The 15,664-nt window shown below is 49.4% G+C and overlaps 1 protein-coding gene across 4 annotated transcripts in view; it reads right to left on the reverse strand.

The window, feature by feature from the left end:
- Positions 1–15,664, reverse strand: part of LOC137422167 (tight junction protein 1) — a 200,503-nt gene that overhangs the window by 94,913 nt on the left and 89,926 nt on the right. For all 4 annotated transcript variants that reach the window (XM_078772224.1, XM_078772222.1, XM_078772221.1 and 1 more), the window contains exons 14-18: positions 10,358–10,577; positions 1,071–1,252; positions 882–977; positions 662–744; positions 295–505 (exon numbers count right to left, since the gene is read on the reverse strand). In XM_078772224.1, the coding sequence (XP_078628350.1) occupies positions 295–505; positions 662–744; positions 882–977; positions 1,071–1,252; positions 10,358–10,577 (792 nt within the window). The remainder of the gene's footprint in view (positions 1–294; positions 506–661; positions 745–881; positions 978–1,070; positions 1,253–10,357; positions 10,578–15,664) is intronic.

The raw sequence follows: 15,664 nt of genomic DNA on the forward strand, positions 1-15,664 counted from the left end.
GTGAACTGGTACTCAATTTGCCGACCTCAGAAGGATGACAGGCTGAGTCAACCCCCCTGGCGTTAATTCAACTTGCAGAATGATGACCATAAATGCTATGATCACGTAATGATGACTGCATTAAAAAAACAAAGCATTTCCACACGCTGACTTGTAACTATGGGCAAGTCATGTGACATAGGCCAAATTGGAAAAACCTGCATTCCTTTTAAAGCTCCATACTAACATACAGCAATGAAAAATGGTATTTCCCAGCACAGGTGATCCTACCCACTATACTTCCATGCCTCTCACCCGTGAACAAGTGCCAGTTGTTCTTGCGCAGTTTGACTGCACGTTCGTGGAGTTTGCGCGCACTCTTGTGTGACTCAGGTGTGAGGCGCTGCCGCATAGTCTTTACACCAGACTTGTTATCCGGGTTCAGGAACACCACTATCGGATACCACTGTGCATAGTTGAGACGGTCCACGGCTCCAGGAGTGATGTCCAGCAGGGCATGTTTGTCCTACGTAGTGGAGAAAGGAGCCAGCCTTAAAGTAGAAGGAACGTGCATTTCCAACCAACGGAGCACCATTCATAAGGTTTTTCTTTCTTAATACGAATAACTAAAATCAGTCTGTTTAAAGAACAATGACTTGCATTACTCACAATTATAACCAACCTTATCAATTATCTCTTTGATTGTGTGCAACCGAATAACGCCTGCGCTTTTTTGATCCATTCCCGCATCCCTGGGTTCACAACCTGCAAATAAAAACAGTTTACAACATGGACACTCCAAACTCGAATAAAAGTTAAGTCCCTCCAAATAAGTCCTTCAAAGCAGTGATAACAGTTTCAGGCACTGAGATGCACATGGACGGTCATGCAGGTAAGATTACGTGCAATCTCGTAGAGATCAGGCTGCTCCCTGGAAAGCTTCTCTCTGGCAACGTCAGCAATTGGGCCCAAGACGACGACGGGTCTCAAGAAACCGGCTGCGTAAAAATGTGAGAAACATGGGCTTGCGGTTATTTTCCCAAAACCAGTCTACAGTGGCCTTTCTGAGTGCTATAGGAAAAAGCGCCCACCTTCACGAAGAACGACGCGTTCATATGCTGGAAACTTGGTAGGCACAGGCTGCACCGAGAGATCTTCACGGCTCTTGCGTAGGTTTTTTTTGCCAGCACGTAGTCCACGAATGCGCCAGAAGTCTGCTCGGTCACTCGTGCTCATTTTGGATGTGTTCTGCACTGTGGCCAGCTGCTCAGCCCTGAATTGTATGAGGCATTAGAAGGAGCACAGTTAAATTCAACAGGACTACATCTGCACTCCAAAGACTTTCTATTGTAATGAAAACCACGATAGGTATAAAAGGTAGCAAAACAGATCTGTCATATGGACGGGGTGGGTGGGTTGTGAGTTACTATACCTTTTGAAACATAGTGCATACACCCGTACAGATCAAGCATAGCTGTCCAATCTATATTCCTATGTCACCTTTTTTTTGTTTGTTTCCAAAGAGTAGACCAGGTATAAGAGAAAAAGGGCAAGTAGCCATCTTAAATTACCAATTGTGGCCAATGTGAAACAGTCAAGCAAACAGTGAATTCCTATCAACATTGAGCAAGTCAGGATCAAAGGGCTTATTTTCTGAAACGTAACTGCAAGATGCTCTTATACATTGATACGATAGCTTTGGTGCCACAAATCCATCTAAAAACGAAAATGCTGTGCGGTTACATCACATGACCCGAAGAAAAAGCTTTATATAAAAAGTGCTGATGTGTTCATATCACAAGAAAAGCAAAAACTTAATCACTAAATAACATACGATGTCAAAAAGGTTACCAAAACCGCAAAAATAAATTCAAAATAACCCAGCAAGGCGGGTGTGCAAAAGTCAGCACTTAGTGTATTCAGAAAGTATTCAGACCCCATCACTTTTTTCACATTTTGTTATGTTGCAGCTTTATGCTGAAATCGTTTTAATTCATTTTTTCCCCTCATTGTATGAAAGAATGTTTCTCGCAGTCTGAGAGTCCTTTAGGTGCTTTTTTGCAAACTCCAAGCGGGCTTTCATGTGTCTTTCACTGAAGAGAGGGCTTCCGTCTGGCCACTCTGCAATAAAGCCCAGATCAGTGGAGTGTTGCAGTGATGGTTGTCCTTCTGGACGTTTCTCCCATCTCCACACATGATCTCTGGAGCTCAACCAGAGCGACCATCGGGTCCTTGGTCACCTCTCTTACCAAGGCCCTTCTCCCCCGATTGCTCAGTTTGGCCAGGCGGCCAGCTCTAAGAAGAGTCCTGGTTGTTCCAAACTTCTTCCATTTAATAATTAGGGAGGCCACTGTGCTCTTGGGAACCTTCAATGCAGCAGAGATTTTTTTGTAGGCTTCTCCAAATCTGTGCCTCGACACCATCCTGTCTCTGAGCTCTGCAGGCAGATCCTTCGACCTCATGGCTTGGTGTTTGCTCTGATATGCATTGCCAGCTGTGAAACCTTATATAGACAGGTGTGTGCCTTTCCAAATCATATCCAATCAATTGAATTTACCACAGGTGGACTCCAATCAAGGTGTAGAAACACCTCAAAGATGATCAAGAGAAATGGGAGGCACCTGAGCTAAATTTCAAGTGTCATAGCAAAGGGTCTGAATACTTATGTCAATGTGATATTTCAGTTTTTTCTTTTTAATAAATTTGCAAAACTTTCTAAAATCCTGTTTTCTCTTTTATTTGTCATTATGGGGTATGGAGTGTAGATTGATGAGGGAAAAAAATGAATTTAAACGATTTCAACATAAGGCTGCAACATAACAAAATGTGAAAAAAGTGAAGGGGTCTGAATACTTTCTGAATGCACTGTATAAACATGTTCTTGACTACACCAAGAACCTCAACATTCTTCCACAATTAATCCATTCACAGCACTCTACTGTGATTCGTGACCAATCTGTAAAAGGCTCCAGAGACTAATGATCTTTCTTTTTACAATGATCGAAAGCTCATTGAGGAGTTTTCACTCATTTAGAGGACAAAGGCATCTGTAAACGAGAACGGCACTCACTAGAGAACATACTTCCACCTGGTTGGCCATATCACTCAATGGTGAAGAATCACAAAAAATTGTACTAGCTGGATCCAGATCCAGATCTTCACCAAAATTGAATCATTTCTTCATTGTCACGCTCATACAACCTGTCCACCAAGTTTACTCCAAATCCATCAATAACATTTTGAGATATCCTGCTATGTATCATTTTTGGCCCTATCTCCCAATGGTGAAGAATCACTTAATAATTTCTAGTAGGCAGATCTTCACCAAAATCTAATCATTTCGTCGTTGTCACATACATTACATCTCTGCCAAATTTCGTTCCAAATCCTTTCACAACTATTTGAGATATTTTGTTCACAAATGGACAGACAAACGGACAGACAGGGTTGAAAACAACCTCCATCCACCTTTGGTGGCGGAGGTAACAAGAAAGAGCAGAGATTGCAGACCCTCACCAGGACGTGTTTTTAGTGATTTTTAAGGCTTTTGTGTTAAAATTAACATGGCGGCTGAACCACGTGACCGATGACGTCATCTTTTTTGTTTGCTCCACCAATCTATCCCCTGAGCCTGGTGTTGGCTTAGCGGTTAGGGTGCCGGCTTGGGATCCTAGGATCCTGGGTTCGAATCCCGGTCGATCGCTAAATTAACACCAGGGGGGTTGACTCAGCCTGTCATCCTTCCGAGGTCGGCAAATTGAGTACCAGCTTGCTGGGATGAATGATCCTGGTGTGTACCCCGGTTTAGAATAGGTACACCGTATCCCTGCGCATCGTAAGAGGCGACTAAGGGTTGGCGTCAGGAAGGGCATCCGGCCGTAAAAACATTGCCTCAAACAGGGAACCATGATTGTCATGGGGCCCGCAAGGCTAACCCCCGCTCTAGCGGGGAAAATGGCCTTAAAACGATCATTCAATCTATCCCTAGATGACGCTCAAGAAATTTCATCTTGCTCGGATGAAGGTTTGTACTTGTCGAATTCTGGCGTCATAATGGAGGCATCCATGACATCATTAACATTGTTACGGATCCTTCACTTCCGCCTTTGTTGTTATTATATACTTGTAGAATATTTTTAGTTTCAGGTAATAGTTAAAATTTTTGTGTGAAATGGAGATGACTTCAGTATAAGGTAAAAATAAATGTTTGTGAAGGAAAAACGAAAAATGCGGCAGAGAAACTGGAAGGGAGAAGAGGATAGAGGAGGAAACAGCCGTGAGAGGGAGACAGCTGTGAGTCGCATAGAGGCTGCGAGCGGACTTTTTTGATATTGGTCGCGAATGAGTTGAGGCTTCTCAGGAAAGGGATTGCCCAAGACATCGTCACATATTGTGATTGCAATTAAACCTGCGTCTCAGGTTTTATCACCAAGTGTGAGCTATTGTTGGAGGGAAAACAAGAGCCTCCATTACAGGCCGATCTGCCATTTTGTCCTCAAAGAGGCTGTCCGCCTGGTGCATCATGTTTGTCAATGGGATTTCCATATCGACCTCCGTGTTGATTGCCGTTGGTTTCCATAGCGGCTCAATTCCCATATCAACCTCTCACCTCACAACTTCTCATCCACAGCCGCGCCAATACCGGCCTATTGTTTTGCCGTTCTGCACGACTTCCACCTTCACCCCGCATGGGGATTTGTGCACAGACTTTGGGGAGTGTTACATTCCACTCACGTTTGGCGTATCGTGAGTTTATTGCTTTGAGAGCATTGGGGAATGATGTTACCATCATATGTATTGTTCCTTTGATGCAAGTGATATTTTCATTGTACTTTCTTCAAGAGTGTTATTATTGTGTATGTGAGCTCTTAATACAATTACTTGTTTTGTTCTTCACAATTGCATTGGTGTTGTTTTACCATGGTTTATTAGAACACTCAAAATAACAAATCTTTCTGCCGCGTTCCCCCTCGAGACTCTGAAGTGCAACGTAATCGGGGTTTGGGGAGGTAACACGTAATATATTTATATATGTTATTCCCCATGGAGAGTTCTTTACAATGAGCCATGTCTCAAATTTTTTTTTCCATGCAGTGCTTTTGGAGATAAAAAAAAAAAGTGCAAAATTTTTCAGTTTTTCTGAAACTGAAACCTATGGTGCGCACCTTTGGTGAAAATTTCCTGTCAATTCGACCAACGGTTGAAGAGAAAATCATATTTATTCTGTGTGGACAGATAGACAAACAAACAGACAGACAGACTCAAATGCAACACCCTCTCCTCTGGCAAGGGTAACAAGCTCATAAACATCAGTGTACTTCAAAAGGTATGGCAAGGAATGAATGAATATGAATGAATGAATGAATGAATGAACAAGTGCATATGGTTTGCGGATGTCAACCTGAGCCGTCACCTCAGGGGAATATTAAACAGGTAAACCCGATCTGGCTCACCATCAAGAATGTCAAAAAAAAAACTAGGTTAATCCAAACAATGAAATTATCCATCTAATAATCTATCTATAATTCCAGCAATCTCTGTGTGTCTGTGTGTCTGTGTGTCTGTGTGTCTGTGTGTCTGTGTGTCTGTGACCGCTGTTTCTCGACAACCACGGGTCCGATATACTTGAAACTTGCCAGGTATATTGCTGGGGACCCGAGGATGTGCCTTTTCAAGGTTTGTAATTAATCGGACAAGTACTTACCGAGCTATGTCCAAAAAACGCTTCAACCAATCAGAGAGCAGCGAGCTATCACGTGTGCCGAACGTGGCGATCAGACTCTGCCTCGGACGGCACATTTGACAGCGTATTCATTTATTTCACGTTGGAAAACTATGTTGCCGTTAAACTATGTTTTAAAACGAATTCAAACTGCGATTAAATTAAAACGATTCATCGGAACTGCGATTTGCGAACTTCCGGACTGACGACTTCACTTCCGGCAGCCAATCACAGAACGCTTTGTTGCGTAGGCGTGGCCGATGTGAGACGAGCGGAGCTGAGCGCGTTACGAGCTGACCGCCATTACGGTTCGTAATTCGTTTTCTTATGCGCATTATTTTTCCCAATTCAGTCAGAGCGAAGGGCGGAAGCGAAGAGCGTTGTTTTTTTTGTTTACGGGCGTACGGGCGGGGTAGAGCGTACGGGTAGCGTTTTTTTTTTTTTTTGGCAAGGAACGGGCACCCACGTACGGGCAATGCCCTAGTGATAATAATAATAATAAAAATGGTAATAATAAAAAAAACTTCTCAAATTATTAAATAGTCAGAGGTACAATGTACAATGCAGATCTTTGGGTTGGCACAAGATTTTCGGTCAAACCTCAAAGGTGAATGCTGAGGAATGATAGCGAGCCGGCACAAGACAAATGCTCTCTGTAGAATGCAAGCAACTCCTCTCCGCCAAAGCTTTTCCAACTAGTACAATCAAACACTGGCGCCCAATGTGCCGACAGCCCACCAGTGTGCAAATAAATAAATACAATTTGGCTTGCTGCGGCTCTGCGACACTAAATCAAAAACACATGCTTGATTCAAAAAAGGCAATGCATTATGAATGCCACCTGGGCAGAGGAGCCAAAATAGACTGTATTGGCAAGCGTTTCACATAAATAGACCATGCGAGGCACTCAATATCAGCTAGATCAAGCAGTCCGTTCAAATGTCTCCAAATAATGGGTATTCCTACTTAGAGGGTTGTCCCTTAAATAGGTTCCCATTTTTTATTCATCGAATAAAGTTTTGCTCAGTACTCAACTACCCACCTTCAATGCACGTCTGGAGATGTTGAACGAAATTGTCCATAACGTTTGCACAAATGGCACGGGATATGCCCCGAATAGCATTAGTGAATGTGATCTCATAGCTACTTCAAGGACCGTGTGCACATGGCATAAACTATGTCCTTGATGAAACCACAAAAAAAAAAAAATCACAAGGAGTCAAGTCTGCCAATCTTGGCAAGAGGGGGTGGGGGGGTGGGGGAGGTAGTGGGGCAAGCAATGGGCCCTACCACAACCAATCCGTTTGTTGGGAAATGTTGAATCAAGTAATTCATGAGCAGCTCATTCATTAAAAAAGAAAAAGAAAATGAACATGAATCGAAAGAGAAGGTGGACATGTTGAGTACTAAAAACTTCAAACATTCCTTTAACTGTTCCATATACAGCTTTCAACTGGAAAGTTGTGTATACTTGTTGTATATAATAAATAAAACATGGATAACTATTCAAAGGACACAATGTATATTACTCGGTCAAATTACCCAAGTTGTGGTTAGTCCAAGAAGGTCAGGAGAAAGTGTTCCTTTATGATTCTATACAACGACCAGGCAACTCGAGCACAAAGTTAAGTCAATACACTGATCGATGAGATTAACATGACGTTGATAGAGCACATGCATGCATGATAGGCCAAATAGCCTCCTCTGTCCAAGTACATTCTTGCATATTCTTGTACCATAAGAGGGTGAATTTTACACAGTGGGATTTTTCTGCAGTAATCTCAGAATATAGCTCGTTATCATGAGCAGATACAAATCCTGCAAATTTAACAAGCAAAGCACATTCATCCGTTATCTGGACATGCACAATAAGCAATTAACACTTAAGGTGCAAAACATCCTCTCCAAAATCGGACCAGAATTAGCATTCCACAATTCTTTTTCAATTGTGGAAATATGAACTTAATACCTTTGGCAGGTAATTTGCAATTGGTACTGCTTTGGGGCAAAGGTGAATGAACACAACTGCAGGAAATTGTATTGTTATTAAAAGAACTAGCAGTATTAAAAGACCTACTCAATTAGGAGGCCCAAATGAAAAGGCAAAATATCAGAAATTGAAGGCTTTTTTTTATTTTAAACGATTCATATAAACATCCGTTGAATCATATCACATGCAAATCATCAAAATCTAAACAGTACATGGCGCCCATTTTGAAAAAAGATTGAATTCTGCAAAACGGAAGCGACCGCTACACGTCTTTCTCAGTCGCACGTTTATGTGTGAAGAGTGTGCGCCGAATCTGTAACACGGAAGCGGCCGCTACACCTGTTTCTCAGTCGCTTTGCATACGCTGCCATGTTACTTCGGAGCCGCACGTTTATATAGGAAGAGTTCGTCAGGAATCTATCTACTCTGTCCTGGTACGTAGAATAAACAGTATTTGTAGAATTTCAACAAAAGCCACATCACTGTTCATAATCGGTAAATATTATTCCATCATGTTTGGAAAAAGTGAAAAATTGGAAAACTTGGAAAAATAATATAGCCTATTTTACTCCCAGGGGTCCCAGGAATACCCACCCAAAATATCGTTGCGATCAGTTGAGCCGTTTTTGTGGTACCTTCGAATGGATAGACAGACATTTGGTGAATTATAGTAAGATGATAAGACTTGGCAGATACAAACTGAACAGAGAAAGAGACTTGTCAAAGTTTTGTGCACACCATCATTACACTTCAATGTGAGCTCAGTTTGTCGCGCGCAGGACATCAAGGCGGTACCACGAGTTATTGCCACGTTTGGCTCAGCATGTTTGTGTCTACCAGTACGAATGCAGCTGTGATCCGAGAATGAAGATCCTGCAGGTTTGCCACCTTGGTGTTGTAGACATCTTTGACAAACTCCCACAAAAAAATATAAAGTGGGGTTATGTCTGCTAATTGTGGGGGCCAGGTGGTTGGTCTGTCTCGGCCAATCCAGCGACCTGGAAATTTTTCATGCACGACGGCTCAAACTAAAGCCCAATGAGGGCGGCACTTGAGGCGGTGCCATTCTGTTGAAAAATTCTATTGGGATGGAGGTCTTCAATCTGTGGGAAGGCGAATCCTTACAACATATTCTTGTAAATTGTTGAGGTCACAATCATCCGCAAAGAAAAACGGACCTACAGAGAAGGCCACACCACACATTGACCTTTGGATTGTCGCGGATGTGTCCTTTGGACTATTGACATTTGGACTGTCTCAATGACCACGTGGGGGTTTTCAGAGCCCCAGATCCTCACGTTGTGCTGGTTGTTGGCCTTCCCCGATAGATGAAAGCAAGCTTCGTCTGTGGGCATGAACTTTTTCAGGTAATCTTCGTCATCCTCTATGCAACTGAGCATGTCCAAGGCAAACACCTTGCGTTTGGGTCCATCATTTGGTTTGAGTTCCTGCAGCATCTGCACCTTATTGGCATAAAGTTTGTCTTTTATGTAAAATCCTGCGTACATTACATTGGTGGTTGGTAGTCCCAGTTCTCTGGATGCGTGTCTGATTTTCTGGGAAATTGTTGAAATGATTAATGAACTCGTTCAACATCTGCTGCACCTGTGGCTTGGTCGACCAGTATTTTTCTGTTTCTGACAACTTCCGGTCTCCTTAAACCTCCAGTACCACTTTTTAATACTAGTCCGCAATGGCGGATTCCTTCCATACATTGTACGGAAATTACATTGAACTTGTGTCTCGTATCTCGTTTCGATTAACTATTCAACGCACTGAGCTCTCCTGTCGAGTCGCCATTTTCTTTTACATTAAACCACCAGACCTAAAAATAAAGAAAACTGAGCTTCTGTATCATATAAAAGAAAGGGTATCGTTGCACCATTTGTGGTACTAAATATATTAACAACCAAAGTTGTCCAGGTCTTTTTGGAACACCCTGTATTCATATTTATGTCCGTCTCAAAAGATCTTTGGCCTTCCATATCTTCTGAAGTCTGCCAAATGCCAAAGTGGCCAAACCAATTCTTCTTTCTATAAATTCTACATGATTCTCCTAAACCACAAACCTTTTCATCATGTAACCATTTCTAAATTAGTGCAACACTTTCATTTTACACACTCACCTTCATAGAGATCAAAACAAGACCCAAGTTACCCTAGATAGGGACCAGGAAACACTCGTAAAAGGTTTCTAGAATTGCTATATGAAATTGTTACCATTTCTGTTAAACAGCTTTCAACCGACAAAGTTAGCTATCTGACTCGAACAGAAAATGAAACCAGATGATAAAAAACTCCAAGACAAATACAACCCTTCGTTTGACCATTCAAGACATTTCCTCATGGGGTGAGGTTTGTGGAACTCGCTCAAGACCAGGACCTTTTTGTGGGCCCCAGAGGAAAGTTACATCACGCTTGCGAAGAGGATCTGGGGGCCCCGGGCAGGTTCCTAAATAAGCTTACTCTCCAAAAAAAACATGGACTCCCATTGCATGAGAAGCAATGACTGGTTTCTGCGACAAGGATTCATCAATGGATAGCATTTGACCTGACGTCAGGTTGTTAAAGTTATACCTCCCATCCAAGGTCAAATACCATCCTTCCAACTATACAAAAGGAAGGAACACACAACAGAGACACGTATCCTCCCCACAATAAAGTACCTGTTCTTGTTGGGAATGATGCCACGCTCCACCTCCTGGTTGTTCTTGCCAATACGAATGGCAAGCCATGACCCCAGCTTCCCATTGTACAACGTGTCCACCACACGGAATACCTCACCGCGTGAAAACGTCAGGCCGTATGGAGACTCCTTCTCATAGTCAAAGTGTGTGCGAATGTAGAAGGAATCGCCCACGTCGGATTCTACAATACGCTGATACACTGCAAAACAAACAAACAAAGGACATCAAGGCCAAAGCAGCACGTCACATTGGGATCATGACCATCGACGTCGGAGTGCACCAAGTCGTTTTACACAATAGTAATGGCATCACAGGCCCTCAACTCACAGTCACACAATATACTTCATAAAACCATACAGCATTGGCCAGTGCATTGCCTTTGGTGGACAAAATCCGTTGCCATACGACGAGCGCAAGTTGAGAAACCAATATGGAAAACTATAATTGACATATTGTGGCGGACACGAAAGCCCACTGGCATGGTGACATCATTCTGCGCACCAAGCGGGCGGCGGCCACGCCCTAGGGGTAGGCGTGGCCTCAGGATATACACCAGGCGCGCAGCCCGGAGCGCGCCAGTGCTACAGTGACCTCTTTGGAATAAAGAACTATAAACTGAGCTTCTGTATCATATAAAAGAAAGGGCCACATCGAGGGGTAGGCGTGGCCTCAGGATATACACCAGGCGCGCAGCCCGGAGTGCGCCAGGGCTACAGTGACCTCTTTGGAATAAAGAACTATAAACTTAACGCGTTGTCCGCTTCCTCCTTGGTAGCAAGTCACGCGCATAGCACCGCGTGCTAAATTGGTGACTCCGACATTCGAGTCAGCCGTCGCTGACTCCCCGAAACCGCCGCAACAATGGCTACAAACGCGGTCTCCATCAAGCTCCCTGACTTCTGGGAGTCACAAGCCGAAGTTTGGTTCCTGCAGGCAGAAGCCCAGTTCCGACTTCGAGGCATCATGGTGGACGACACCATGTACTGCCACGTGGTCTCCGCCCTCGGGCCCGGCACGGCCACCCGCGTCGTATCGGTCCTAAGGGATCCACCTGCCGACGGCAAGTATGAGGCGGTCAAGCGTCTCCTCACCACGTTCGGCCTTACGGTGGACGCACGGGCCGATCGCCTCTTGGACCTCCCCGAGATCGGGGACACGCGACCGTCGGTCCGTATGGACCATATGCTGGCGCTCATGGGCGACGAAACCCCGAACGCTCTATTCCGCATGTTGTTTCGACGCCAGCTGCCAGCACGAGTCCGCATCGCTTTTGCTGGTTCCGCGTTAACGGAACCCCGTGCGCTCGCTGCTGAGGCCGACAAATACTACGCGGCTTTGGACACGCAGGCGAGTCTTGGCGCGGTTGCCGCTCCTGAGGCTCCCGAAGCTTTCCCCGATGCACCGCACCTCGTGTCCGCCATCACGCCCCACCCACCACCACCACCACCACCACCGCCGCGAAGAAAACCACGGCCTCCGATGCCGCAACTGTCCGCCTGGTGTTTCTTCCACGCCAGGTTCGGCCACGAGGCTCGGCAGTGTCGCCCGCCATGCTCATTCAGCAGGTCGGGAAACGGGCGAGCCGGCGCTCGGTGGCAACGGTGAGCGTCGGCAATTCCAACAGCCTGCTGTACATAACGGACACCTTGTCCGGGCGCCGTTACCTGTGCGATACGGGAGCACAGGTGAGTGTCGTTCCTGCCGGTACGTCCAACAAGCACACCGCGGGCCGAGGTCCCGCGCTGCTTGCGGCCAATGGTACGTCTATACGCACGTATGGAAAACGCTGTCTCTCCCTGCGGTTCGGAGGTCAGGTTTTCCGTTAGTCGTTCATTTTGGCCGACGTGCCCATGGCACTGCTCGGCGCGGACTTCTTATGTGCTAATGGATTACTGGTGGATGTAAAGCGCAGAAGGCTTGTCCAGGCTGAGACGTTCAGCTCGCTCGCGTGTGCGCTGCCCGGCTCGTTGAGCAGCTCACAGAGCGGCTCATCGAGCGGCTCGCTGAGCGGTTCCGTTCCGGCCAGGTTCATCTGTACGCTTCCGACAGCGGACGAATTCGCCCGCCTCCTCGCGGGTTTTCCGGCCCTCACACGGCCGACCTTCTCGGCGGGGACCGTCAAGCACGGGGTGGAACACCACATCCCCACCGCCTGGCCACCGGTCTACGCCCGGGCACGCCGCCTCGAGCCGACGAAGCTCGCCGTAGCTAAAGCGGAGTTCGCTACGCTGAAGCGGCTCGGCATCGTGCGGCGCTCCCAGAGCGCGTGGGCGTCCCCGCTCCACATCGTGCCCAAGCCCGGCGGGGGATGGCGACCGTGCGGGGACTACCGACGCCTCAACGACGCCACCACCCCCGACCGCTACCCCATCCCCCACATTCAGGACTTTTCCGCCCGCTTGGCGAATATGTCCTCATTTTCAAAGGTGGACCTCATACGCGGCTACCATCAGGTCCCTGTCAGGCCGGAGGACATCCCGAAGACGGCTGTCATCACGCCATTCGGGCTTTTCGAATTTCTTCGGATGCCCTTCGGTTTGAAAAATGCGGCTCAGGCGTTCCAGCGCCTCATGGACAGCGTCTTGCGCGGCTTGGATTTTTTGTACGTCTACCTGGACGACATCCTCGTCACCAGCGCGTCCCGCGAAGAGCACTTTCACCATCTCCGCACGCTCTTCGAACGTCTGGGCCAGCATGGCCTGATCGTGAACCCTGCCAAGTGCCGGTTCGGTGTCGCTGAAATCGACTTTTTGGGGCACCGCGTCACCAGGCACGGGGCCGTCCCCCTACCGGCCAAGGTGGAGGTGGTGAAGGGGTTTCCACGCCCCCGCACAAAGGGCTCCAGGAGTTCCTGGGCATGGTAAACTTTTACCATCGGTTCCTGCCCCGCATCGCCCAGCTCCTGCGCCCCTTACACGAGGCCCTTCGAGGGAAGCCGGGCAAAGGTGACGTTACCTGGACCGAGCAGATGGACGCGGCGTTCTCGGGCGCGAAGCTCACCTTGGCCAACGCCACCATGCTCGCGCACCCGGCGCTCGATGCACCGATCGCCCTCACCTCCGACTACGCGGTGGGCGCAGTGTACGAGCAATGGGTGCATGGAGCTTGGCAACCGCTGGCGTTCTTCAGCCGGCAGCTTCGCCCGCCCGAACGCCGTTACAGCACCTTCGACCGCGAGTTGCTTGGGCTTCACCTGGCGGTCAGGCACTTCCGCCATCTGCTCGAGGGCCGTGCGTTCACGGCCTTCGTCGACCACAAGCCGCTGGTTTTCGCGATGGGCAAGGTTGCGGAGCTGTGGTCGGCCCGGCAACAGCGTCACCTCACGGCCGTGTCCGAGGACACGACGGACATCCGGCACGTCGCGGGAAAGGACAACCCGGTGGCCGATTGCCTTTCCCGGGCCGTCGCCCACGCAGTCCACCTTGGCATCGACTATGCCCGGATGGCAGCGGACCAGGCTGCCGAACCTGGGGTCCAGGCCCTGCGGACCGCCGTCACGGGCCTCTGCGTCACCAAGGTGCCCTTCGACGGCGCGGGCACAGCCCTCGTTTGCGACGTCTCCCTCGGGCGGCCTCGCCCCATCGTGCCAGCAGGCTGGCAGCGCCAGGTTTTTGACGCCATCCACGGCCTGTCCAACCCGGGCACGAGGGCCTCCCAGCGGTTGGTCGCCGACAAGTTTGTCTGGCATGGCCTCCGGAAGGCCGTCCGTGGCTGGACCAGGACGTGCCTCGCGTGCCAGCGCGCAAAGGTGCACCGACACACCCAGGCCCCCTTGGCACCGTTTACGGTGCCGGAACGTCGGTTCGACCACGTTCACATGGACCTGGTGGGACCTCTGCCCCCCTCGCGGGGTTTCACCCATGTCCTCACCATGGTGGACCGCACCACCCGGTGGCCGGAGGCCGTGCCTTTGGCGGCGACGATGGCGGCAGACGTCGCGCAGGCGTTCATCGCCACCTGGGTCGCCCGGTTCGGCGCCCCCTCGGACATCTCGTCCGACCGCGGCCCCCAGTTCACCTCGGAGCTCTGGGCCGCGGTCGCGCGGGGGCTCGGGGTCCAGCTGCACCGAACCACGCCCTACCACCCCCAGGCCAACGGCCTGTGTGAGCGATTCCACCGCTCGTTGAAGGCCGCGCTCCGGGCCACCCTCCGCGACGGCGGCTGGGTCGACAGGCTCCCCTGGGTCCTGCTGGGCCTCCGGACGGCGCCCAAGGAGGACCTGCGCGCATCCGCGGCGGAGTTGGTCTTTGGACAACCGCTGTGGGTGCCGGGCGAGTTCCTCCCCGACCCCAAGGAACCTTGGTCCGCGGCGCAGGAGCGTTCTGCGCTGCAGGAGACCGCCCGGAGGTTCACCCCGGTGCCGACGGCGCACCACGGGCACCACGGGCACCCTCCGACACACGTAGCCCCGGAGCTTCGCACCACGGAGTACGTCTTCGTCCGGCACGACGCCCACCGGACACCACTGCGGCCCCCGTACGACGGGCCTTTCCGCGTGCTGGAGACCGGGGTGAAACATTTCACCCTGGACATCGGCGGCACTCCTGACCGGGTCTCCATAGACCGCCTCAAGCCGGCGCACCTCGACGTGGACCACCCACCGCCGGTGGCTCGGCCCCCTCGTCGGGGCCGCCCCCCTGCGGGCGGACCCCCGGCACCGCCCAGCACCGCAGGCATGCCCGCCCCCCGGTCCGGCACCCATCCCGGGTACAGCCGGGGGCATCCCACCTGGCATCCCTGCACCCCGGACGCCGCCGGTCGCCAGAGGGCGCTTCGGCCGGGTCATCCGTTTGCCCCGCAAACTGGCCCTCCAGGTGCGCGGGAATTCTGGGGGGGGGGCGCGTGTGGCGGACACGAAAGCCCACTGGCGTGGTGACATCATTCCGCGCACCAAGTGGGCGGCGGCCACGCCCGAGGGGTAGGCGTGGCCTCAGGATATACACCGGGCGCGCATCCCGGAGCGCGCCAGTGCTACAGTGACCTCTTTGGAATAAAGAACTATAAACTTACCGAGTTGTCCGCTTCCTCCTTGGTAGCAAGTCACGCGCGTAGCACCGCGTGCTAAAATATTATACAAGTATCCCACTGTACTTGACCAAAGGCAGACGGGTCTTTTAAACAGATACTCTTCTTCTTCTTCTTATTTCGTATGCAGCACATGGCTTTGGGTAGCATCATTTCCTGGGGGTGCGGCAGTGCTGCTGATGCAGTTCCCCCTGTTAATACCAGAAATTTGTAATTTGTTCAGAAAACCAGCGATAACTCGCCTACTCTTAATGAAGGACA

Source organism: Myxine glutinosa, chromosome 2 (assembly GCF_964187855.1).
Source record: "Myxine glutinosa chromosome 2, kmMyxGlut1.1, whole genome shotgun sequence".
Lineage (NCBI taxonomy): Eukaryota > Metazoa > Chordata > Myxini > Myxiniformes > Myxinidae > Myxine > Myxine glutinosa.